Source organism: Geotrypetes seraphini, chromosome 6 (assembly GCF_902459505.1).
Source record: "Geotrypetes seraphini chromosome 6, aGeoSer1.1, whole genome shotgun sequence".
Taxonomy (NCBI): Eukaryota; Metazoa; Chordata; class Amphibia; order Gymnophiona; family Dermophiidae; genus Geotrypetes; species Geotrypetes seraphini.
Genome location: NC_047089.1, coordinates 27,671,919 through 27,698,879, shown reverse-complemented (window position 1 = coordinate 27,698,879; position 26,961 = coordinate 27,671,919). Strand labels below are relative to the sequence as shown.

Genomic DNA, 26,961 nt, shown 5'->3' with positions numbered 1-26,961 from the left:
GATCGCTGGAATAGTCTTCCACTTCAGGTTATTGAGGCCAGCAGCGTGCCTGATTTTAAGGCCAAATGGGATAGACACGTGGGATCTATTCACAGAGAAAGGTAGGGGAGGGTCATTGGGGTGGGCAGACTAGATGGGCCGTGGCCCTTATCTGCCATCTATTTCTATGTTCAGTTCAATGTCACGCATGCTTTGGCAGATTGGCACAACTCAGGCAGAGAATCTCTTCCACTGGCAAGGCTTCAGCCATTTATCTAGTGCCACAATTTTAAAAGGGGCTTGAGCCCAACCGGGGATGGGGGGACTAGGCTTGCCACTTCTTTATGGACTATAATCATCATTCATTGATCATCTTTAAAGATTACTGATTGAAAGATAATGATGTATATAAAATATATATATATATATATATATACATATACATACATACATACACACACACACACCCTATATATAAAATATATATAAGGTTGGCTCTAACACACAAGAAAGGCAATGCCATAGACTATAGCTGTACAAGTGAAAGCAATGTTGCCCTCTAACTGAAGAGGACCCATGCTCCGGACTACATGGACTAAAGGTGGCAGGTGGGATGGGAAGAAAAACAGCCCATATGCGCCTCAGGAGGAACTAAGTAGTATGACTGAAAGGAGTGGTGCTAAGGCCCATTTGGGGTGAGAAGGTGAGCTGGGGTTTGGCTATGGAGGGCTGGTTTCAAGTGGCAGGGCTAGATTTAAGATGCTGGCACCCAGAGCTCTCGCAAAACTAATGGCAGCCATTCAGGAAGTGGTGCGCACCCACGCAGCAGCGCTCTTGTGCGCAGCTGGCCCCGACATAATCATCAGGCAGCCATCCAGCTACCACCACAAGTTAAAGGTACCGCCAGGGGTGGTGGGGTGTATATTCGCTTTATAAGACGCACCCTTATTTCCACCCACTTTTTTGTGGGGAAAAAGTGCGTCTTATGGAGCGAAAAATACAGAGACCTGGTGGAAGGAGGACAATCAATAGGACACTATATTACCTGGGTACAAATTATATCACAAGCATAGAGTAGATTCTTGCGCTATATGTGGGGGTTGCACTATATGTTAAAGAGGGAATCAAATCAAATAAACATTCTGCATGACATAGTGTGGAATCCATATGGATAGAAATTCCATGTTTGAAGGAAAGGAATATAAAGGCAGCAAAAATAGATAACCAAATCTCCAACCTATTGATAACAACCCCAAACTACAAGATGTTCAGAAAGAAAATAAAAACTATACTCTTCAAGAAATCCCTTAATAAAGCTTAATACCATGAATACCCCTTCTTACCATCCCCTCCCCAACCCCTGGTACTGGGGTTCAAGAAAGGATTGGACAAATTCCTACTGGAAATGGGGTTAGAGGGGTATAGATAGAAGATTACTGCACAGGTCCTGGACCTGTTGGGCCGCCGCGTGAGCGGACTGCTGGGCACGATGGACCTCAGGTCTGACCCAGCAAAGGCATTGCTTATGTTCTTATGTTCTCATTCTGGAATTTATCTGGACAAGGAACACTGTTAAGCAGAAATTAAGTGGGTAACGTTTCCTAACCTTTTGTCTCCTTACCTATCCTTTTTCATTTATTTTGGAATTGTATTTAATCCAATTTTTTTTAACCCCCCTCCTTCTCAATTGCATTTTTATGTCATAATTGTTTTTAATGTCCTGTTTTGTTGGATTTTTTTTATTTTTCCTATTTTTAATCTTTGTAAATCGCATTGGATTTGGATATTGCGATTATATCAATCAAATATCTTAAACTTGAAACTTGATATTTGCTGAGAACGACACTGCATCTGTACTTTTTTTGTGACTGACAGTGCTATGAACGTTACACTTTGTGTGCTTTAAAGTAGTCGTCGGAGACTTTCAAACTTCAGAATCTTCACATAAATTGCAGGACTGTGAGAGTTTATGGGACCACACTATGAAATGGAAGATTGTGCCCTGTAAATTTCTACACTGTTGAATGTTTTTGTGCGTATTTTTGAAATTTAAGTGGAGGTCCCAATGGGGGCTTTTTTTCTCCACAGAAGTTCATGCTGCAGCACAGCTGATAAGTAGAGTTTTATAAAGACCTTTGAAACTGTAACCGAGGTCTTTTTTTTTTTTTCTCCACAGCAGCGTGTTTTCAGTTTTTCCTGGATAAGCTGTTCCTGCAGTGGTATAGAGTTCTGGTTTGTTTAGGGCTGGTGGCTTCTTTTTATCAATGTCCAGCATAATTTTTCTTTATTTTTCACTGGTTTGTATTATGCTGCTCATTTGAATATAGTAGGATTACAGTAATTGAAATTGCCCATTATTATAATGTTGCCCAGTTCTCCAGCTTTCCTAATCTCAGAAAACATTTCTTCATGTCTGCTCATTTTGTCCCAGGGGATGGTACTATTACATTACATTACAGATTTCTATTCAGTCATTACCTTTCGGTTCAAAGCAGATTACAAAAAGAGTTATGGAAGAAGGGTTACAAAGTTAGATCAGAGATCGTTTCCAAGAGAGGGATAAGAAGGATCGTACTCTGCCCTATTACGTCCTCTGGTCATATGATTTTAAATGGGTCAGTTAAAGGCGTCTTAACAGCTGTACTCCTCAGTGTTAATGCTGCTAGCACTAATGCCCAACAGGGAATCCCCGTTTTATATTACACTAGCTGATGCCCCGGCGTTGCACGGGTATTAAATTATAGCAATAACACTGTAAATGGATTCAAATAAAGATACTTTATAGTGGTGAATGAAATTATTTGTTTACAGCTTTATAAAAAGTACAATATTCAAATTATAATGTGAAATATTTGACAAAATGAATATAATACAACTAACACAAAACTTGATTATAAACAACAGTTTTAGTTTCACCTCCAGGAGCAAGAACATATAAATTCTTGGGTGAAGAGACCCCCAGAACATATCACCCCAGGTAGTGAGGGATCTGCATACCAAGTTTCGTTCAAATCGGTCAAGCCGTTTTTGATTTACTGTGAGAATGGCAGCTGTTTACATTTTTTTGAACATATAAATTCTTGGGTGAAGAGACCCCCAGAACATATCACCCCAGGTAGTGAGGGATCTGCATACCAAGTTTCGTTCAAATCGGTCAAGCCGTTTTTGATTTACTGTGAGAATGGCAGCTGTTTACATTTTTTTGAACATATAAATTCTTGGGTGAAGAGACCCCCAGAACATATCACCCCAGGTAGTGAGGGATCTGCATACCAAGTTTCGTTCAAATCGGTCAAGCCGTTTTTGATTTACTGTGAGAATGGCAGCTGTTTACATTTTTTCCATTGACATGAATGGGTGAAATCTGATTTTCTGTTTGTAGCTCCGCCCACGTGTGCAGGTGGGCCGTGAGACCCCCAGAACATATCACCCCAGGTAGTGAGGGATCTGCATACCAAGTTTCGTTCAAATCGGTCAAGCCGTTTTTGATTTACTGTGAGAATGGCAGCTGTTTACATTTTTTTGAACATATAAATTCTTGGGTGAAGAGACCCCCAGAACATATCACCCCAGGTAGTTGGAATTACTGTGAGAATGGCAGCTTTTTACATTGACATGAATGGGTGAAATCTGATTTTCTGTTTGTAGCTCCGCCCACGTGTGCAGGTGGGCCGCGAGACCCCCAGAACATATCACCCCAGGTAGTGAGGGATCGGCATACCAAGTTTCGTTCAAATCGGTCAAGCGGTTTTTGATTTACTGTGAGAATGGCAGCTGTTTACATTTTTTCCATTGATATGAATGGGTGAAATCTGATTTTCTGTTTGTAGCTCCGCCCACGTGTGCAGGTGGGCTGCGAGACCCCCAGAACATATCACCCCAGGAAGTGAGGGATCTGCATACCAAGTTTCGTTCAAATCGGTCAAGCCATTTTTGAATTACTGTGAGAATGGCAGCTTTTTACTTTTTTTCCATTGACATGAATGGGTGAAATCTGATGTTCTGTTTGTAGCTACGCCCACGTGTGCAGGTGGGCCGCGAGACCCCCAGAACATATCACCCCAGGTAGTGAGGGATCTGCATACCAAGTTTCGTTCAAATCGGTCAAGCCGTTTTTGAATTACTGTGAGAATGGCAGCTTTTTACATTTTTTCCATGGACATGAATGGGTGAAATCTGATTTTATGTTTGTAGCTCCGCCCACATGTGCAGGTGGGCCGTGAGACCCCCAGAATATATCATCCCAGGTAGTGAGGGATCTGCATACCAAGTTTCGTTCAAATCGGTCAAGCTGTTTTTGCGTGATCGCGGCACATACACACATACATACATACCTCCGATTTTATATATATAGATTACATTAGAGATTTCTATTCCGCCATTACCTTGCGGTTCAAGGCGGATTACAAAAGAAGATCTCTTGTCATTTCCAGAGTGAGTAAAGAATAGATCAGGTTGATTTGGGGGGTCAGGAAGAAAGATGGGAGGAAGGAATGTACTCGTAGTGTTAAGACTTTTTCAGGGATTTCTTGAAGAGTATAGTCTTTGTTTCTTTTCTGAACGTCTTGTAGTCTGGGGTTGTTATCGGTAGTTGCCAGTCTGGGGTTGTTATCAGTAGTTGACAGTCAATCCCCATTTTGCAGCCTTCCTCATGTTTTCCATACCGTCAGGGATTTCTATTCTATTGCAAATTTTGTTATCATCTGCAAGGAGGCAAATCTTACCTGGCAGACCTTAGCAATATCAGTTACAAAAATGTTAAAAAGAACAGGGCCCAAGAACAGAACCTTGAGGCACACCACTGGTAACATCCTTTTCCTCAGAGCGCTCTACATTTATCACTACCCTCTGTTGCCTTCCACTCAACAAGTTCCTGACCCAGCCCGTCACTTTGGGACCCTTCCTGAGGGCATTCAGTTTATTTATTAGACATCTGTGTGGAACACTACATGCTATAGAATATTATTCCAAAATTGAAGTGTGGCTCCTAAAATTTCATGCTCTTCTTACCATCAACTTCAACTTTAAGAAGGGATTGTAAGCCTGTAAACTGAGACACAGCATGCCACAAATGCTTTTTTGGTCCAATTTCATATAAAACTTTAAAATTAATTCTTAAAATCTATTAGCAACCAAAGCGGGTTAATTAAGAATATCTCTCTCCCACCTAGTGACTTAGCACCCAGAGTAGAGGCGCCAGGCATTACTGCGAACTCCCCAATACATTCTTCCTTGCTACCCTAGCTTTGCCGTGTCTCTATACCTCTTCAAAACTTCACCAGCAGCGAGCAGGAAGTTATGTCAGATGAAACCTTCTGCCCAATGTGAAGCGGCGGCCAAAAAAGCAAACAGGATGCTAGGAAGGGATGGTTAACAAGACTAAGAAAGTTATAATACCCCTGAATCGCTCCATGGTGTGACCTCACCTGGAGTATTGCATTCAATTCTGATCTCCTTATTTCAAGAAAGATATAGCGGCGCTAGGAAAGGTTCAAAGAAGAGCGACCAAGATGGTAAAGGGGATGGAACTCCTCTCGTATGAGGAAAGACTAAAATGGTTGGGGCTCTTCAGCTTGGAAAAGAGACGGCCGAGGGGGAGATATGATTGAAGTCTACAAAATCCTGAGTGGAGTAGAACGGGTACAAGTGGATCGATTTTTCACTCCGTCAAAAATTACAAAGACTTGGGGACACTCGATGAAGTTACAGGGAAATACTTTTAAAACCAATAGGAGGAAATTTTTTTTCACTCAGAGAATAGTTAAGCTCTGGAATGCATTGCCAGAGGTTGTGGTTTTAAGAAAGGTTTGGACAAGTTCCTGGAAGAAAAGTCCATAGTCTGTTATTGAGAGAGACATGGAAGCTACTGCTTGCCCTGGATCGGTAACATGGAATGTTGCTACTCCTTGGGTTTTGGCTAGGTACTAGTGACCTGGATTGGACACCGTGCGAATGGGCTATTGGGCTTGATGGACCATTGGTCTGACCCAGTAAGGCTATTCTTATGCTCTTATGTGTGCCAAGTATAGGACAATCAAGCCATTATGACATCACTAATGAGGTTGGTACTGTAGAAGGAGGCATTATGACATCACAATCTCAGCTGTGGAATGTTGCTCTCATTGGGGTTTCAGAATCTTGCTATTCTTCGAGATGCTGGAATGTTGCTACTTTTTGGGTTTTGGCCAGGTACTAGGGACCTGAATTGGCTACTGTGAGAACGGGCTACTGGGCTTGATGGACCATTGGTCTGACCCAGTAAGGCTATTATGTTCTTATGTAATGTGAACAGCAGATAGGAGAGTCTGCTCACTGCCAGCATAGGGGGAGTGCCCCTGCCAAGTTGTTACTTGGGACATTCCCCCCCCAACTCTACACCACTGCTCCCTCTTTTTCTCTGACACAGCCTTAGCTGCAGTAATTTTGCAGGAGCTAAAAAAGTAATTTAGGAGCCCCTTTACTAAAGTGCGCTGAAATGTGAGCTTATGTTCTAAACCAGGGGTAGGGAACTCCGGTCCTCGCTGCAGTCCAGTCGGGTTTTCAGGATTTCCCCAATGAATATGCATTGAAAGCAGTGCATGCAAATAGATCTCATGCGTATTCATTGGGGAAATCCTGAAAACCCGACTGGAATAGGACCGGACTTCCCTACCCCTGTTCTAAACCCAGATTTTTTTAGGGCAGTCTCCATTTTTTTTAAATATGAATCCATTTAACCCTCTCATCCTCTCTTGCTTGTTTTAGGCTACACCTCCTACAACTGTCATTGCCTGCAGAGTGTCAAGTTTTCGGCTTAACGTTGCTTCGGCTCAAACGCCACCGCCGGGACAGTAGTCCCTCTGCACGTGCAAAAAGATCCACAACAATCCACAAACGTATGTACTGTATATACCGTATATAGTGCTCACATGGTGGGCTAATAAAAGACATTATCATCTACCAAGCACCTATTTTCTCTGAGCCATAATAAGGTGTTTTGTTTTGTTTTTTTGTTCAATCAGTTTTATTGATTTTATAGGAAAATAGAATCCAACAATAGAGCGCTCCCAAAAGGAGAACACAAAAGACTCTGCACTTACAAAATATCCGAGAGGCTTTCGTCGATTTCCCTCTTAATTTAATCATCAAAACAATTATTTCAATCCAACAGCGCTCGGTCTGACTTTGATCCAAAAAACACAGACTCAGATTTGCATGCCCAGGGGAATTTCATGAGTCTGCAGAGGATACCCCTAAAGCACCGACCAGCAATGAGCTTAATTCAGAAAAGAATGGAGCGGTACCGGTCTGTACTCACCCATGGAGATCTCCTGGGCGAAGGCGAGCGAGATGAGGAGCAGGGGCAGCCCGACGCCGATGAAGGTGACGAGTTTGTCCACGGCCAGCTCCAGACGCAGCCCCTTGTACTTGCTCTCGGACGGCTCCTTCAGCAGAAAGTCGGAGAAAACGTACTCGGTAGCCAGGTGGGCGATAGCCATGACCGCTAACCGGTAGCTAAATGAACGGAGGGAGAGCGCGAGCCGCCTCTTCCGGGACGCCGGCGAGCATTCACGCGCCAACAAAGTCGGAATAAACAGTCCGCAACACCAGCGTTACAGGCGTCACCTGCTGCTACAATGTAAGGGGGGGGGGGGGGCGCGAGTGCCTTTTGTCTCATGCAGCTGTGACAGACGCGCGCGGCTCGGAGCTCGCGGTGGGGCCCGCCTGTGCACGAGCTAGCTGAGTGAGCGCAAGGGTGTGCCATGCTCCTGCACGCGCGGCCTGAAAGGAGAGCAGCTGTGCATTTCTCGGAATCGCAGAAGAAAAAAAAAAAAAAAATGCACTGAGGGGGGAAGGGGGCGAGGGTGGAAATCCCCTCCTTACGAGTACGATGCTGAGCCGTCCCAGCCTCTTCGTTTAAGACCAAAACACTAAAATAGTCTGGCGCCTGTTTACCAGGGAGCGCCCTGTCAAGGTGTATTGTCAACACAGCACATAGTAGTGACAAAGGGGCAGCCGGTCACTTTAGTAATGTGGATCCCCTAGTGGTGGAGTGGTGTGCTACTTGCTCAATATAAATTAAACAGATATCCCACTGCACACTATGGGGCTCATAATCGAAAGAGAAAAACGTCCAAAAACCGGCCTAGGTCGGCACTTAGACGAACATTGTCAAAATACGTCCAAGTGTCGATAATAAAAACGGGTTTTGGACATATTTCTAAACGACTTAGGTCTTCATAGTGCCGCTGAACGACCATAGCTACATGGGGCGTTTTAGGAGGAGTCAGTGGCGTCCCTAGTATATGTGACACCCGGGGCCCATCATTTTTTGACACCCCCCCCCCCCCCCATCTATATCAAAAATATGATTTTTAGTAACAATCTACATATCGCACAAGAGTGTACCTAGGAAAAGGCAGCATCTTAAACAGTGAGCACTAGAACACCAATACATATATTGTAAAACTAAACAAACCAGATCCTGCACAGTCAATTGATCCTATACAGTCGATGCTATCAGAAAGCCATGTCCCTTTCATACACACAGACAGATACACCCTCGCCCAATATGGAATAACACAAACTAAAAATAGAAATATGTAGACAAAAGTTAAACTGAACTGCCAAGAAACCAGACTCTGCATACAATGCAACACCACAACACCACAAAAACAGTAATACATGTCTTCTAATACTGTGCAAAATATAAAGACAGTAGATGTAAATTTGAAAAAAACTGATACATAACAATCACCACTTTACAAATTAACAAATAAAAATAAAACAAATAATGAGAAATAAGAAAATACCATTTTATTGCACTAATCCCCTTAAGCTCAGTCCTCATCCCCACAAACCACCTGATTCCATCCACACAAGCCTTGAATTGTTTTATATTGAGCTTATTATATTAAAGTATAAAAATAAACAATATTCTGTACAATTGTCAATTTATAAATCAGCGTCTTCTCCCCACTCTCTCTTCCCCATTTCCCTTCAGCGTCCTCAGCCCACTCTCTCTCCACTTTCCTTCAGCGCACACACATAAAAACAAGCAGGTAGTTTATATCATTTTCATTCTATTCATTCATAGAAATTAAAGTCTAAATAATGCCAGTCACATAACAAAACATGATTTTACAAAAATAATTCACTGCACAGTCAAACCTGCAAGGATTACTAGATGTTTTTCAGCAGCTCCCCTCCCTCCCCCTTACCTTCGTGGCCAAGTCAAAATGATCTACCAACAATAAAATTTTAAAAACACAAAGCACACTGTACGCAGAGAAAATATTAATTATCATTTATATTCCGCGGGTTTTTAAATGACTTTATGCAATGTCACCTCAGTAAAAACTATACAAAAATAGACAAATATACCCCCTCCCTTTTTACTAAACCGCGATAGCGTTTTTTAGCGCAGGGAGCTGCGCTAAATGCCCCACGCTGCTCTCAACGCTCATAGGCTCCCTGCGCTAAAAATTGCTATTGCAGTTTAGTAAAAGGGGCCCATAGTGCAAAATATAGACAGCATATATAAATTCTCAAAACGGACACATTTTGATCACTAAATTGAAAATAAAATCATTTTTCCTACCTTTGTTTGGTAATTTAATCAGTCTCTGGTTGCACTTTATTCTTCTGACTGTGCATCCAGTATTTCTTCCCTTCTTTCAGCCTCCTGTATGCTTCCTCTCCTCCAACTTTTTCTTTGTTTCATCTTGTCCCCTTCTTTCTTTCTCTCTCCATGCCCCCTTTCTTTCTGTATGTCTGTCTTTCTCTCTCCCCATGCCCCATTTTTTTCTTTCACCCTGCCCCCTTTCTTTCTTTCTGGCTCCCTGTCCCCCCCCTTTCTTTCTTTCTGGTTCCCTGTCTCCCCCCCCCTTTCTTTCTTTCTCCCTGCCTTCCCCCATGCTACCGCCATTGGGAAACATACTGCTGCCACCACCGCCGGGAAAAGCTGCCACTGGCCATTGGAAACAGGCTGGCGCCAAATTCACCCTGCTTCTTTTCCCGCAGGCCGACTAACTCTCGCTGCCCGACGTCAATTCTAACATCGGAGAGGATGTTCCGGGCCAGCCAGGCAGCGATTGGCTGGCTCAGAACGTCCTCTCCGACGTCAGGATTGACGTTGGACGGCTAGAGTTGGTCGGCTTGTGGGGAAGAGAAGCAGGGAGGGAGAACTCGGCGCCGGCTTCTTTCTGATGACGGCAATGGCAGCCTTTCCCCGGCAGCAGCCTATTCCCCGGTGAGTGGCCAGCTGTGCACCCCCTTGGGCCGTGCACTCGGAGCGGACTGCTCCGCCCCCCCCTTGGTACGCCACTGGGAGGAGTGTCTAGGGCGGGAGTTGGGCGGAACATGGGCTGGCTTAGACTTAGTCATACAGCATGTATAACAGAAAATTATACAGCACAGGATCGACGGAACTTGGACGTTGTGATTTAGACCATTTAAAACATGGTCTAAGTCACAAAAACCCACCTAAGTCACCAGATAAGCACTGCAAATACATAATACAGACCCCCACACACTACCCCAGTGATCACCGACCCCCCCCCCAATAAAAATATTAATCACAACTTGAAAATTGTGCCTCCAGAACATCGTCACCTTGCAGCCTGGCATAGGAAAGCCTAGTCATGCTGCATAGAGGCATCTTAAGCTGTCTTGGGGGTGGGTTAGGGACCCAAAGAGAGGTGGACCCATGCCCATAAGCCCCTGTAATCACTGCATTGATATTGAAACATGTGCACTCCCCTATACATCCCAAAACCCTTTTGTGCTGGTATATAGGTGGTTCCTGCTGTCATAAAGGCTATTGGGGTGGTAGATAAGTGGGTCTAGGGCAGGGGTAGGCAAGTCTGGTCCTCGAGAGCCACAGCCAGGTCAGATTTTCAGGATATCCACAATTAATATGCATGAGATGGATTTGCATGCACTGCCTCCTTGAGATGCAAGTCTACCTCATGCATATTCATTGTGGATATCCTGAAAACCTGACCCGGCTGCGGCTCTTGAGGACTGGAATTGCCTACTCCTGGTCTAGGGGATTCTGGAGGTGGTTTGGGGGGGCTCACCATGACCTATAAGGGAGCTATAGTGAGATGAAGACATGGCATCCTTTATGTGAAGGTACCCCACTATTTAGGTGCCATGCCCGGCTCAGCCTCAATTTCCTTCCTCCCTTTGTCAAAACACTGGGAGGGTGCCATGTGTATGTTCTTATGTAAAAGGTGAGAGAGCCAGGCAGTGTTTGATTAATCACAACTTTAGGACGGGACCGGACGACTCATGCTTTGGTGATAGTGCTTTCATCAGGAGCCAGTATTCGCCAATTCCATAATATAGACAGGAAGGAGGAAAAATGCTGCTAAGCTTTGCTGAGTGTCTGAGTCCCCAGCTACTGTCACATTTGTTTGCTGACCATTAACAACATATATGCACTGCTGTGCCTAGGTCAGTCATCTTTTCTTTGCTTCCTGAATAATTCAAATCAAGTTATCATGGCCATAATGTTGCATCCTATTCTCCTTTCCACCAGCTCTATATTAGAACCATCTTCTAGTGTTTTGGGCTTTTTTCCGTAAGCTTTTGTGTGTAGGTGATCTGTCATATACCTAGTCATCAGGGGATGGAGGGTAGGGGGAAGATCTTTCCTGGCAGGAGGGAGTGGGCTTCCCTCCTGCCATCTTTTAGGGGTTGGGGGGGGAGCGGTGATTGTCAGGGGTCATTTAGGAGGGCCTTTGGCAGCGGTGGGGGATTTTTTTTTATGGGGCAGATATCTGTGCCACAAAAAAAAAAAACCCCAGGCAGACCTGTTGGTAACAGAGGTCTACAGCAATCGGGTTTTAGGACCATAAAACCCAATGCTAAATAGTCAAGCAATGTAAGTGAATCAATCGCTTGGCTATTTTACATGGGGTTTTACTGATTTGCATGGCCAGATCAGAAAATGGGCGCTCGAGGGGAAAAACATGCGGCGGGCCGTTTTGTGAATCAGGTTGGTTAGCAGTGATCGTTGCTAACACATGACTTTAGTGAATCTAGGCCATTGTATCCAAATGAGCTAAAGGAGAGCCACCAAATATTTTCCCATGCAAGATATTAACGCTGCTGCTAAGCGTGTGTTAGACATCCATCCCACCAGCACACCTTCAAACTTTTATTGTGTGAATCCTTGAGGATATTGTCATTTCCAATACTTTCTGTCTATTGAGAAATGCCATGTCCTTCAATGCGGTAGCGGCAGCAAAAAGGGTGAACAGAATGCTAGAAATGATTAAGACGGGGATCATGAACAGATTGGAGAAGGTTATCATGCCGCTGTACCGGGCCATGGTACGCCCTCACCTGGAATATTGCATCCAGCACTGGTCGCCGTACATGAAGAACACAGTACTACTCGAAAGGGTTAAGGGGCTGGAGGAGTTGCCATATAGTGAGAGATTAGAGAAACTTGGCCTTTTCTCCCCTGAAAAGAGGAGACAGAGAGGGGACATGATCGAAACATTTAAGATAATGAAGGGAATAGACTTAGTAGATAAAGACAGGTTGTTCACCTTCTCCAAGGTAGGGAGAACGAGAGGGCGCTCTCTAAAGTTAAAAGGGGATAGATTCCATACAAACGTAAGGAAGTTCTTCTTCACCCAGAGTGGTAGAAACCTGGAATGCTCTTCCAGAGGCTGTTATAGGTGAAAAAACCGTTCAGGGCTTCAAGACAAAGTTAGACAAGTTCCTGCTGAACCAGAACATACGCAGGAAAGGCTAGTCTGTAAGGGCCACCGCATGAGCGGACTGCTGAGTACGATGGACCCAGCAGCGGCAATTCTTATGTTCAAGCATACAGATCTTCCTCCCATCCTCTTCCCCTTTCTGTTATAAGCTTTGGTACAGAAGCAGAAAGTAGCAGAAATACCCCTCCCCCCCCCCCCGAATGATGCAGGCCATCCCAGAAGTCTCCAGGGGCTACTACTGGCCCCCAGGCTTTGCACTCAAGATTATTGCCATACAGGCGAGCAGCAGCCGAGTCACTTGGTGATGGACAGGATCCTTCCTTTCAGGCTCAACTGCATCCCAGCAAGCTGACCAGCTAGCAACTGGATAGTATCAGAGATATATCAGTCATGTTTCAGTCCAGCATAGGTTGAGGGCTCTCACAATGTTGGAAACTATGAATATTAGCTAACATTGGTGTATAGAGAGGTACAGTTCATAGAAGATACGGATTAGACAATCTCTCTTCAGAAAGCTATCAGTTTGTCCTCCTGTCTCCTATCCAAACCATGTTCTTCAGAAAGCTTGGTATCAACTTTGTGGACCAATCTCGTCCCACATATCATCTAACTGTTCATCACATGAAATACAGTCCCTGAAGAATGGGGCCCCTGGTCTTGCAGACAGGACTCCCCCAACAGGGCTGGCATAGCTGATGCCTAAAGAGATGGTGAGTAGGGCTTATCTTTTTTCTTGTGTCAGTGTAAATCTTTCTTCTTACTGGTTCCACACAAGAGAACAAAACACAGATATTCAGCAAGTCCTTGTGAGATGGCAAGTCAGACTAGTGATGTAGCCATGATAGTGTGGTTCAGAAAAGCTATTTCCTAGCTAGAACAAACCTCAGGCCTACAAAATGTGAAACATAGGGAGCATTACTCATGGATGGAGTTTCCCCTGGGGTTTTCCTAAACTGTCTTGCTAGTCTCTCATCCATTTTCCTTCTGTTCCACTCTGATGATCGGTTTTGAACTCCATCACACTAGTCACCACGATATAATCTTCCTGCCTTGCATTTTACCATCAGGTACTGTTGAATAGCATTTCGTCAGGCATATGTTTATTTTATGTGTTTCAAACACATTGTAGCATGTGGGGCTCTTATCAGGGTCATCCCAAAGGTATTTGACATCCTTAATGAACCTTCAGCAATGCGCCCCCACCTCCCCATCAAGAGACTGCTCAAGGCCCTCCATCAATGTACAACATCTCTCCTTCCCCTTCTGTGTTTTAGCATCTTTGCCCCCTCCCCATGGTGTCCATGCCTACCTCTTCCTCCCCTATGAAGTATTCAATGAATTCACCCCTTTCCTGCCACCATTGGCAGTCATGATGTTTATAGAAGATTCATGGTTGCTGGTGCAAAGTCTTGAGCATCTGTGCATGCTTAAGGCCTGTCAAGTTCAGCCCCCTCTAAACATCCTGCTCAAGGCTCTACATCGGCCATAATGAATCTTCTATATAAAAACAAAAAACAAACCGCAGGCAATGTTTATTATACCAAATATTTTATGCAGTTGAAAATACCACCTTATAACAAACCAAGGGACCTGACACGGTCTGTGTTTCGGAAAACACTCTTTCCTCAGAGGTCCATGGTTGCTAAGGTATAAAGTAAACCACAATAAAAGATATAAAACAGCCGTCTGTATGGTATCCTTCTCCACTTAGAGTGTGCAACGCAAAACTAGTAAAACAAAAGCAAAAGGAGGAAGGAGTGTTTTCCAAAACATGGACCGGGTCAGGTCCCTTGAATACTTCATAGGGGAGGAAGAGGTAGGCATGGACACCATGGGGAGGGGGCAAAGATGCTAAAACACAGAAGGGGAAGGAGAGATGTTGTACATTGTTATAAGGTGGTATTTTCAACTGCATAAAATATTTGATATAATAAACATTGCCTGCATCTGGTACATAGGAGTCTGCAATTTGTTTTTTGTTTTTGCTTTGGCTGGTGATACTGCAGTTTTCGTTGGATTCCTTTATGTTGAATCTTCTATATAAACCATAAACTGTCCTAGGCAGATGCATACTGGATGTAGATGACTGAATAGCTTCTGTAATACAAAAAAGATCACCTATTAGATTTAATAAATAATTTTATTATTAGCATTGTAAACATTTATTAAGAAAATATACATATTGACTAGAAACACAGTTTTTACTAAACATCCCTACATTGTCTCTCTTTCTCTTCAGGAACTGTTCATGTAGATGAACTTCCCTATATAATTACACATTTAATAATGTCAAAAAAGAAAACCAAAACATATGCCGATTAGAATTAATACAACACTGCCATGTCTGGGCAGAAGAGATTGGGTGGCTTCAGTAAAATTCCACTTACTGCATGGTCACGCAGAACCTCTCTTACGAACTTCTTGAAAGTGGCTAATGGTTCCTTCCATGTTACCAGTTTTACTATTATACTATTCCGAGACTGAATATGTAGCAAGACATATCCTGTCACACTAACTTGGTGAGAAAGGAATGTTTTGTTATATACCTCATACATACGCAGGAACATGGTAATATTTGCCTTCTTATATATTTAGTTGTGGCTTACTATTAACAGTTGGAACATTGAAATGGAGGCACTGCTGACATTCCAGAGAGGAAAGCCCTCGATTCCTAACCCTTTTAGAGATAGAATCCAATAAACTTCATCTCTGTGCTATTACATTGTCAAAAAGGATTTAAAAAGTTCATGATTCTTTTCTTAACTTATTTATACACAACACATATAAATCAACTTAAACTTTCAGTAGTAAGAAGTTAAAATTATTTCTGCAGTAGTACATATGCACAAAAAAGCACAGCAAAACCATTCAGTATCTTATTACCACAGCCCCAGTTTCCTGGGACATCTCAAGAATAGATTATGTGGTAAGCATGAGGAATTCTGTGGCACATTTAGATAGATTTGCATACTAAACAGCACATATTTGTTAAAAATTAAGTCATATTCTGATGTTTATTGTATGTATAAGCAGTGAATGCTCTTTTTGAAGGCAAAAAGATCTTAGTGATTATTTTATACTTTATTTACTGCACATTTATTTATGCCCCTCTATCTGTATATCTTGTATATTTTTTAAATTACCATATAAAATCAATAAAAATACTTGAACTAAGTCCAGGGAACAAAGCTTACCCTTCCATAGATACCACATTATTCTGCTTAATATAAATTATTTTGCTTTCAATATAAAATATTAATTTTTCATATTAATTTAGTATACGTTCACCTGGATAATTGGAAATTACAAAAAATTGAAATGCTGTCAAAAACTGTAAAAGCTACTTTGCTGTATATCAATGCCTATTATGGGGCTGTCTAACCAAATCTTTAAGTTCAAATTGTCTTTATCATCTAATCAAATCTAACCAAAACAAGACCAGAGTCTTCTTAACCATTTTCAGAATGAGAAAGCAATCTAACTTTTGTTCAACTCTAACAGTGCAATTTACCAATGAAACATTCCATCTAAAAACATTATTGCACCTATTTCTGCCCTTACCCTGTGTTTTTCAATTATTCTTGTAAACTTAACATCATAATTTGCACCCGTCTGGTAACGGTGCATTATAATGTCCAATGCATTTCAAGAAACGGACATTGACTATGTGATAGCTACAAATTATCCACGGGGAATGAAGGTGACCGAACACTCCAGTAAGACGCCCTTCTTCTCAGCAACACAAGAGCCATGAAGAGTAGCAGAACTGTAACCAGTAGGAGAACTCCAATGGTGAAAAGGGAGAGAAGAGCTATGTTGACTTCCTTTGTATTCAGGCTCCTGCCAAGCAATTCTATTTTTTGGTTGCCATCTGCTGAAAGTCAAAAATACATTTTCAGAAAATCAACTCTATGAGGTAGATATTGGAATACTCACTCAGTGGTGTAGCAAAAGGGGATGGGCAGTCCACCCCGGGCGCCGTCTTGGTAGGGGCGCTGACACCTGTCCTCCTCTCTGCCGCCCCCGCTATCGCGCCCCCCTTCTTTTCCCCCATACATCTATAAGGTTCGCGGCGCGAGCAGACATCCCGACCTGCTGTTCGCGCCAGCATCGGCTCTTCCTCTAATGCCACTTCCTGGACCCGCATCTAGGAAGTGACATCAGAAGAGCCGCCGATGCTGGCATGAGCAAGCAGGTTTGGGTTGCTGCTCACACCGTGAACATTAAAGAGATACAAGGGAAGGGGCACATGTGCCTAATCAGCTCAGTTTTCAGCTGAATATTATTCTAAATCTACTCATAGCTAGTCAAAACTTAGCTCATCGATGCTGAAAATCAGTCACTAGCACGCCAAGTCTTCCTAAAACAAAACCAAAGAGAAAGAAAAAGAAAAGAAAATCCAACTATCCTCCAGCTAAATCCTTGAAGAAAGTGGTTCTGCAGCAGTCAGATCCGCTTTCATCCTCTCTTTCTCCCAACTCTTGCATGCAAGAAAATGATCCCACTATAGTGGGAGCCCTTCTTTCCTTCTGGTTTGGCCAGCAACTGGTGTCTCCTTTCTCCCACCTCTAGATAAAACAAGATGTTTTCTCCATGTGATTATTTTTCCCCCACTCTGCCGTCGTTACAGAATCAAAATACCCTGGCTGCTCCCCTCTCTTTTTACATCTCAGCTGGCCAAAAAATATAGAGCACCAGTTGGGATAAGTCCTGCTATCCGCTCCTTGCAAGATCCAGGAGGGAAGAGGAGAACGAGGTCCTACTACGGGCTAGATTCACTAACGCCACGGATTGGATCAGATCCCTGGCCGAGGAGGCTGATTCACGAATTGCCCTCATGCAAATAAGGGCGATCGGAACCACGCCCACCCCCAACCGACTGCTCTGATCGATGAATAGTGATCCCGACGCATGCGCAGATCATCTGTAGATGATCTGCGCATGCTTAAAGAGCAGAAACCTTTTTTTTTTTTTACTTTACTTTTTAAACTTTTAATAGCAAGCCCGTGGTTTTAACCCGTGGGTTAAAACCATGGGCTCGCACTGTGGGGAAAGGCCGGGGCAGAAGCAGGGCAGCGCTATGCGGTATTTACTCGTAACTCCAGAGTCAGGGAGGCAGAGAGCAGGAGGATCAGGGCAGAGAGCAGGGCGGCAGAAGGCAGGGCAGTCGGAAAGGACCTGAGTGACCGGTCCTCAGCAGTCGCTTATTTTTGGATCTGTCACCTCAGTCAGTGTCCCTCTTTTTTTTTTTTTTTTTGTGAATCACTGCCTGCCTACATTTGAATGCTGTTCCCCCTCATTTGCATGTGCGGATCAGAGAATGATCAGGACAGAGCTTAGTGAATTGGGTCGCTAAGTGATCGGAACTTGACCGGTGGGCTTAGTGAATCTAGCCCTACATGTGACCATTTACTTTCCTTGCAAAGACAGGAGAAAGGAGATATCAAGCTGAACAGGAGCACTGGAAGGGAGAGTAACCAGGCAGGCTCGTTAATATTGGAAATCAGCGCTAGCGGCTTACTGTATTCTTCCTCAACTCTAACCAAGCCCCCGACCACCTAAATATAACTTCTTAGTGAAAATTAGGTTAGACTGATCTGTTTGGTTGTTTTGAATATAGAGCTCTCAATATATTTGACTATGTTTAAAACAAGAGTCTTACCATCCTTAGTATGTGTTTGTTCTCCGCTGTTCAAAGGAGGAGGAAGAGCTGCAGAAAAATGAAAACATAAGAAGAAGCAATAATATTTCAAGTTAAGAACATAAGAGCATAAGCATTGCCATACTGGGACAGACCGAAGGTTCATCATGCCTAGTATCCTGTTTGAAACAGCAGCCAATCCAGGCCCAAATACCCAGCAAGATTCCAAAAGAGTAAATCAGATTTTACACTGCTTATCCCAGAAATAAAGCAGTGGATTTTCACAAGCCTTCATGAAGGCTTATAGACTTTTCTTTTAGGAAACTGTCCAAAACCATTTTTAAACATTGCTATGCTAATTACTTTTAGCACATTCTCTAGCTACAAATCAAAGTGCAAAATTGCAAACTGAGTGAAGAAATATTTCCTCCCATTTGTTCTACATTTGCTACTATAAGCTTCACTGGGTGACCCCCTATTCTTTGTTGTTCTTTTTTGGGGGTGTTTTTTTGTTTTTTTTTTAGAATTCGTAAACAAGTAATTCACATCTACCTATTCAATTCCACTCAGTATTTGTCAATCATGCTTAACTTCTTATCCCTGCTGTGGAGCAGGGGATCTCAGTGTAGTCCTTGAGAGATGCCTAGTCAGTCTGGTTTGTAGAATATCCACATCAGATGAATATTGTGGCCGGGCCAGACCCCAAGTAGGTGGGAAACCCCGGCTCGGATCACAGGTAAGATTTTTAGGAGCGCCTTTTATATGGTTGGTCAAAGGAAAAACCCGGAGACTGGACTTCTAGCAAAACTTCTTTGGGTTTATTAACATGCAAGCCCAAAACATCATTGCATGCACATTTGTCACAGGGCACAGTCATTGAGTTCACAGTATATTACATAAGTCCCGGGCACACCGGATGTGCCTCTGCATGTGACTGTCAATCTTCCTCAGTGCATTGAAATCATCATTAAAACAAAAACAGAAAAAATTGCTTCTGCAGTTTCTTCACTGCCTCCGTAGCGTCCCCTCTCAGGACTAAGACTTCTCCCCCAACCCAAGCTGGTTTACTAATTCACAGCTGAGCACAACAGGTGTCAGCAAGCTTTCCCCTATACTTTGTAGAAGAAAAAAAAAAACGTTTTTTGGCTTTTATTATTTTCCTCTTTCTCTCCTAATCCCTCCCTTTGAAGGACGTTCACAACCTGAACCCAGGTTGTGCGGGCAAACCTCCCTTATGCTAAAGGTCTTAATCGCCCACCCGAGCATGCCCCTACCATCCAGAATTTTACTTCAAAGGGCACTTAAGAGAACTGAGGTTCAAGGAATTATTTTGGCATTACTTAATTAGGCACTGCTGCCATGCCTTTTCTAGCTCAAGACTCCATGTCCATGTCTTCCTCAAACATGTATTCTCCAGAGCCTTCCTCACTGAGCATTTCCCAGGCTGGCTCCAGGGGATTAGGGCTCTCTATGAAGTCCTGCACTTCTGCTGGTTCTTCCCATCCCCCTCTTTGAATACCTGCCAGCCCTCTCAAACCATTTTCCCCTTCAGGAACACCCTCTAGCTCCTCACCCCAAAACGTGCTAGGAAAGTTATGGTACTTCCCTGGAGGTAATCTCTCTCCCCTGGTGGGCTGGTGTCCTGAAAGCTTTCTTGGCTGGCTCGTGGAAGAAGGGAGATAGCAGCTATCTTGGTTTGCTGCTGGGCTCCTACAATCAGGAACAGGTGAGCCGCCTCCTCCTCCTCCTCCTCCTCCTCCTCCTCCTCCCTGATTACTCTGCCTTCTGCCTATTTGAGGTTTGCTTGGTTGCAGGGCTCGGGGACCAGCTCCACCCCCTTCTACCTGGATTCTTCTAACCTGGGGAAAGGAGTAATAGGGACTGGCTTGTGGTTTCAGTGCCCTCCCTTCCAGAATCCTGGGCTGACTCCACCCCTGCTTTTCCGCCATGTTATTTTGTTGTGCTACCCTGCTGCTTTTACCAGGAGAAATAGGCTTTATTTTAGAGCTTACAGCCTTAAGGGCAGTATTTCTGACTGGACCCACAGTCTTTTTACTTGTGACAGGGGCTTCCCTGTCACAATATACATAGAAAAATGAAGACATATAAAGACCATATGACCTAAAAAGTTCCACACTTTTATTTTTTTTTAACACTATTTATTAAATATCTCAAAAGCAAATTACATCACTTTTCCACATAAGGTGAGCTGGGCTTGCCTGACTAGTCACATGACATTGTATGACACGCCCTCTTACCACTTTCTGTTGCCCCAACCATTTCCAGCAAGGACATGAAAGTGCAGAAACTTTTTGAAGAATCCTCATACTATCCTTTCCTCTCCCTTAGAATTCCAATGCACTTGTCCCAAGGTAGGGGGAATGATTTTATTTTCAATTCAGTGTTTGAATTGTGTCAATTTTGAGAATTTTAATCTGCTATCTTTTGCACTGCTCAGGCAGAAATACATTTGTCTCTTTTTCCTGGAGGTTGTACTACATGCAGAGTCTTGAATCTTAGGGTTTCTTTTTTATACATTAGTACTTTTAGTTTTTGGTCCCATATTTGCATAGGGGTTATCTGTGTTCTGGTAGGAATGAATGTTGAGAAGCATACAGTGTGCTTTATGTAGTTTAATTTTGTGGTTAACCATTATGTGTTAATAAGATTATATCGTGTGTGTATATATATGAAAAATGAATGGAAAAAATTGTGTTATAATTAGTTCTATTATGGGGGTGGGGTCTGGGGCAGAGATTGGGTGGGGTCTGTTCACGACTTAGCCTGTGTTTTGGATTTGGGCCCCTTAATGTGATTGAGTTTGACACCCCTGCTCTAGAGTATACATATTCAGGTATTCAAGCCTGTTCTCATATGTCTCTTGGTGCAATCCTCTGGACAGCTTCAAGTCTTCTTGCATCCTTAGCAAAATACAGCCTCCAGAACTGACCAGAATATTCCAGGTGGGGCCTCACCAATGTCTTGTACAGGGGCATTAACACATTTCTTTTATCCCAGGACAAGCAGGCAGCATATTCTTGACTGATGGGTGACGGCACCGACGGAGCCCCGGTACGGACAATTTTAGAGTGATTGCACTCTAAGAACTTTAGAAAGTTCTAGCTCGGCCGCACCGCGCACGCGCGAGTGCCTTCCCGCCCGACAGAGGCGCGCGGTCCCTCAGTTTCTTAGTTTCCGCGGAGCTAAGAAGACGCGTTTTTCAACGGCTGTTGAAACTTTTTTCTCTTTGCCTTCCCGCTCGCGTAAACTTTTGACTATTTACCTTATTTCTTTTCTTTTTTCTATTTTGTAAAAAAAAAAAAAAAAAAATCCTTAATTTTTTCTTTAATTTGATCTTTCCCCGGCGGGGCCTTCTGCCACCATCGAAGCCTCGGCCTTCGATTTGGCTGAAGCCGTTTTCCCTTTCATGCCCCCTCAACCGGGTTTTAAAAAGTGCCAGCGGTGTGCTCGGCCTATATCTCTCACGGACCCACACAACTGGTGTTTACAGTGTTTGGGTCCTGAGCATCAGGCCTCTACTTGCACCCGCTGTGCCACTCTAAAAAAACGGACATTAAAAAATCGCCAAATCCAGCAGCGATTACTGTTCGGTGCCGAGATGTCCGACCCCGTTCCATCGACTCCAGCTTCGGCACCGATTCAGTCGGCACCCTCTTCTTCGACGCCGCGTGATTCCGCACCGGCGTCTCACCAGTCAGGTAAGCCGGCTAAGAAGCCTTCCCCGCTGGAGCGTCCTCCGGTCTCGAGTGCAGTGAGTCCAATCCTGCCGACTGTGAGACGCCAGCGGAAGCGCTCCGCCCCTATAGAGGTGAGTCCCTCGACATCGGGCTCCTCATCTCCGGGGCGTCGAGCGGCACTGCAGGTACCGCAGAAGAAAAAGGCGGTACCGGTGCCATCCCTTGATGACCGCATCACGGCCATCCTTCAGGTGCAGCTTAAGGACCAATTAAAACAGCTCCTCCCTGCTATCCTGGCTCCGAACCTTCCGGTGCCGGCCCGCACCGAGCTACCGGTACCGATTGTGGAACACCCTGTGTTACCTGCTTCCACTATTTCGGTACCGCTTCAACTAACCTCATCGGTATCGATGCCAGTTCTTGCACCGGAGCCGAGAGCTCACCATCAATCGGTACAGACTTCGGCACCGGTGCGACCGATAACATCTCCTGACTCGATATCGATGAGGTCGGGTAAGTCGGTGCGCAAAACCCAACACTTACAATCATCGACACCTGAGTCTCGGGACCATGCTTCCCATGTCAGGGATCCTGATCTGTGGGGAGACTCAGAGGAACCCTTTCTTTCTGAAGGCGAATGTTCCTCAGAGGAGGAGGATTCAGCTGTCCCTGACCCATCCTCCAAACAGGTCACTTCCTCTTTCTCCTGCTTTTTGAAAGAGATGTGTGACTCCTTGTCCATTCCTTTGGAGGCTGAATCCAAAAAGTCCAAAGCTTTTTTGGATGCCCTTGATTTTGACCAGCCTCCAAAGGAATTTTTGAAACTCCCTCTTCATGACATCTTGAGGGAGACTTTCTATAAGAATTTAGAGACTCCTTTAACTGTCCCAGGGGCCCCACGTAAACTGGATTCTCTATATAAGGTAATTCCCATTCCTGGGTTCGACAAACCTCAACTTCCACACGAATCCTTACTTGTCGAATCCACCCTTAAAAAATCTTCAGGAGCCAGTGTATATGCATCGGTACCTCCTGGCAGAGAGGGTAGAGCCATGGATAAATTTGGTAAGAGGCTCTACCAAAATGCTATGTTAGCAAATAGAGCTAGCAATTATGCTTTTCATTTTTCTTTTTATTTGAAGCATCTCCTTACCACCATGGCTTCCTTCGAAAAGTACCTTCCTTCACGAAAACATCACTCTTTTCATACCTGCTTGTCGTCTCTTTTTCAATTACGTAAGTTCATGGTTAGATCCATATATGACATCTTTGAACTTACATCCAGAGCGACAGCAATGTCGGTGGCTATGCGTCGCCTGGCCTGGCTTCGGGTATCCGAGCTTGATGTTAATCATCAGGATCGGTTAGCCAACGCCCCGTGCCTAGGGGATGAGCTCTTTGGGGAATCCATGGACTCAACCACACAAAAGCTCTCTGCTCATGAGACACGCTGGGATACCCTGCTTAAAAATAAAAAGAAGCCTCCTCCGCCAAAACCATATAGGCAGCAGTCGGCCTATCAACGCCGCTTCACAGCTCGGCCATTACCTACCACTGCTCAGCAACCCAGGCGTCAGAGGCAGCAACAACGTCAGCCTCCCAGACAGCAGCCACAGCAGCAACCTGTGAAACCACCTCCTCAGCAGAAGTCACAGCCCTTTTGACTTCATTCTCCACAGTATAGCCAGTATTCCTATTCCTGCTCTCCTGCCTCAACCTATAGGAGGTCGACTTTCTCTGTTCCTCAGCCGGTGGGAAGTTATCACTTCGGACCAATGGGTCCTCAACATCATCCGCCACGGCTACTCTCTCAACTTTCAGACTCTTCCGCCTCAAAGTCTGCCAAAAGAGTCTGCTTTGAACAGTCCTCAATCTACCCTCCTTATTCAAGAAGTCCAATCCCTCCTCTTTCTGAACGCTATAGAAGAAGTTCCTTTAGATCAAAAAGGGCAGGGATTCTACTCCCGTTATTTTCTAGTCCCCAAAAAAACAGGAGATCTCAGACCAATTTTGGATCTCCGCGATCTCAACAAACATCTGGTAAAAGAAAAATTCAAGATGCTTTCTTTAGCCATCCTTTATCCTCTTCTCAATCAAAACGACTGGCTATGCTCCCTCGATCTCAAAGAGGCATACACTCACATACCGATCCATGTAACCTCAAGACAGTATCTCCGTTTCATGATCAATCATTGTCATTACCAATACAAGGTGCTGCCCTTCGGCCTTGCCTCCTCTCCAAGGGTCTTCACCAAGTGTCTCATTGTGGTAGCGGCATTTCTACGCTCTCACCACCTCCAGGTCTTTCCTTACCTGGACGACTGGTTAATCAAGGCCACATCCGCTCAAGCAGTTCTACTGGCCACCAACCAAACCATCTTGTTTCTACGAATTCTGGGGTTCGAGATCAATCTACCCAAATCTCATCTCATCCCCACTCAGAGACTTCAATTCATTGGAGCGATCCTGGACACACTCCTCATGAGAGCTTTCCTACCATCCAATCGTCTTCAGACCCTTCAGTCTCTATGTCAGCAGGTGCTTTCACTACCTTCCATCTCAGCCAGGCAAATGATGGTACTCTTGGGGCACATGGCATCTACAGTTCATGTCACGCCCCTCGCACGTCTTCACCTGCGCACTCCTCAATGGACCCTTGCTACTCAGTGGTCCCAAGCGACGGATCCTTGCTCACGACACATATCTGTGACATCATCTCTTCGTCAGTCTCTTCAATGGTGGTTGGTATCCTCAAATCTATCCAGAGGTCTTCTGTTCCATCAGCCTCCTCATCAACTAGTCATCACCACCGACGCCTCTCTTTATGCATGGGGAGCTCACTTGAACGAGTTCCAGACTCAAGGTCTTTGGACAGCCCAGGAAAAGAAGCATCAAATCAATTTCCTGGAACTCAGAGCGATGTTTTATGCCCTCAAGGCCTTCCAACATCTTCTCTTTCCTCAGGTCCTTCTGTTGTGCACAGACAATCAGGTTGCGATGTACTACATCAACAAACAGGGTGGGACAGGCTCTCGCCTTTTATGCCAAGAAGCCCAAAAGATCTGGAATTGGGCCATAGATCACCATCTCTTCCTGAAAGCTATCTACATTCAGGGAGCACAGAATTCTTTAGCGGACAAACTCAGCAGAATTCTCCAGCCTCACGAGTGGACACTCGATCCTGTAACTCTGCAGTCTATCTTCACTCAATGGGGCACTCCTCAGATAGACCTCTTTGCAGCTCCTCACAATCATCAGCTGCCCCTATTCTGCTCCAGACTTTACTCTCCTCACCGTCTGGCAGCGGATGCTTTTCTCCTCGACTGGTCGAATCTGTTCCTGTACGCCTTCCCTCCTCTGCCTCTAATGTTGAGAACCTTATTCAAGCTCAAGAGGGAACGAGCCACAATGATTCTGATTGCTCCGAGGTGGCCCAGGCAACATTGGTTCTCCCTTCTACTTCAACTCAGTTCCAGGGAACCTTTTCTTCTTCCTCTGTTTCCTTCTCTGCTTACGCAACAGCAGGAAACCCTTCTACATCCCAACCTCCAGTCTCTGCACCTGACAGCTTGGTATCTCTCGGGCTGACATCTCATGATACTCTTTTATCTCAGCCTGTTCGTTCCATTCTGGATGCCTCCAGGAAACCAGCCACTCTGCAATGTTACCATCAGAAGTGGACGAGATTTTCCTCCTGGTGTCTTCTTCATCATCTTGATCCCACTTCCCTGGCAGTGGAGACGTTGTTGGACTATTTGCTCTCTTTGTCTGACTCTGGCCTTAAGTCCTCTTCCATCAGAGTCCACCTCAGTGCCATTGCAGCTTTTCATGAGCCAGTCCATGGAAAACTTCTCTCAGCTCATCCCCTGGTGTCCAGGTTCATGCGAGGGCTTTTCAATGTGAAACCACCTCTTAAAGCCCCTCCTGTTATCTGGGATCTCAATGTGGTTCTTTCTGCCTTAATGAAGCCTCCATTTGAACCTTTGGCTACCTCTCCTTTCAAGTTTCTCACTTGGAAAGTGCTTTTCCTTATTGCTCTTACCTCTGCCAGGAGGGTCAGTGAGCTTCATGCACTGGTCGCAGATCCACCTTTTACGGTTTTTCACCATGACAAGGTGGTTCTGCGTACACATCCAAAGTTTCTCCCGAAGGTTGTCTCTGAATTCCATCTCAACCAATCCATTGTTCTACCTGTTTTCTTTCCAAAACCTCATTCTCATTCTGGAGAACAAGCTCTACATACTTTGGATTGTAAAAGGGCTCTGGCTTACTATCTAGAGCGTACGAAACCCCACAGATCAGTTCCCCAACTTTTTCTGTCCTTTGATCCAAATAAATTGGGACGTCCCGTTTCTAAACGTACGTTGTCTAATTGGCTGGCAGCGTGCATTTCATTCTGTTATGCTCAGACCGGACTGACACTGGAAGGTTCTGTCACGGCCCATAGAGTCAGAGCAATGGCAGCATCTGTAGCTTTCCTCCGTTCCACTCCTATTGAGGAAATCTGCAAGGCTGCTACTTGGTCCTCAGTTCACACTTTTACATCTCATTATTGTCTGGATGCTTTCTCCAGACGGGATGGACACTTCGGCCAATCTGTTTTGCAAAATTTGTTTTCCTAATGGCCAACCTTCCCTCCATCCCTCTTTTTGTTAGCTTGGAGGTCACCCATCAGTCAAGAATATGCTGCCTGCTTGTCCTGGGATAAAGCACAGTTACTTACCGTAACAGGTGTTATCCAGGGACAGCAGGCAGATATTCTTGCGTCCCACCCACCTCCCCGGGTTGGCTTCTTAGCTGGCTTATACTAACTGAGGGACCGCGCGCCTCTGTCGGGCGGGAAGGCACTCGCACGTGCGCGGTGCGGCCGAGCTAGAACTTTCTAAAGTTCTTAGAGTGCAATCACTCTAAAATTGTCCGTACCGGG

At 44.6% G+C, this 26,961-nt stretch overlaps 2 protein-coding genes across 10 annotated transcripts in view; both read right to left on the bottom strand.

Annotated features, from left to right (window-relative positions):
• PANX1 (pannexin 1) overlaps nucleotides 1-7,752 on the bottom strand; it is a 77,609-nt gene extending 69,857 nt beyond the window's left edge. For all 3 annotated transcript variants that reach the window (XM_033950086.1, XM_033950087.1, XM_033950088.1), the window contains exon 1: nucleotides 7,277-7,752. In XM_033950086.1, the coding sequence (XP_033805977.1) occupies nucleotides 7,277-7,457 (181 nt within the window). In that variant the 5' untranslated portion in view covers nucleotides 7,458-7,752. The remainder of the gene's footprint in view (nucleotides 1-7,276) is intronic.
• Nucleotides 7,753-14,816: 7,064 nt separating this feature from the next.
• HEPHL1 (hephaestin like 1) overlaps nucleotides 14,817-26,961 on the bottom strand; it is a 96,886-nt gene continuing 84,741 nt past the window's right edge. For 6 of the 7 annotated variants that reach the window (XM_033948477.1, XM_033948479.1, XM_033948481.1 and 3 more), the window contains 2 exons: nucleotides 18,358-18,405; nucleotides 14,817-16,569 (listed from right to left, as the gene is read on the bottom strand). In XM_033948477.1, the coding sequence (XP_033804368.1) occupies nucleotides 16,370-16,569; nucleotides 18,358-18,405 (248 nt within the window). In that variant the 3' untranslated portion in view covers nucleotides 14,817-16,369. The remainder of the gene's footprint in view (nucleotides 16,570-18,357; nucleotides 18,406-26,961) is intronic. The other variant, XM_033948478.1, reaches the window with a different exon arrangement.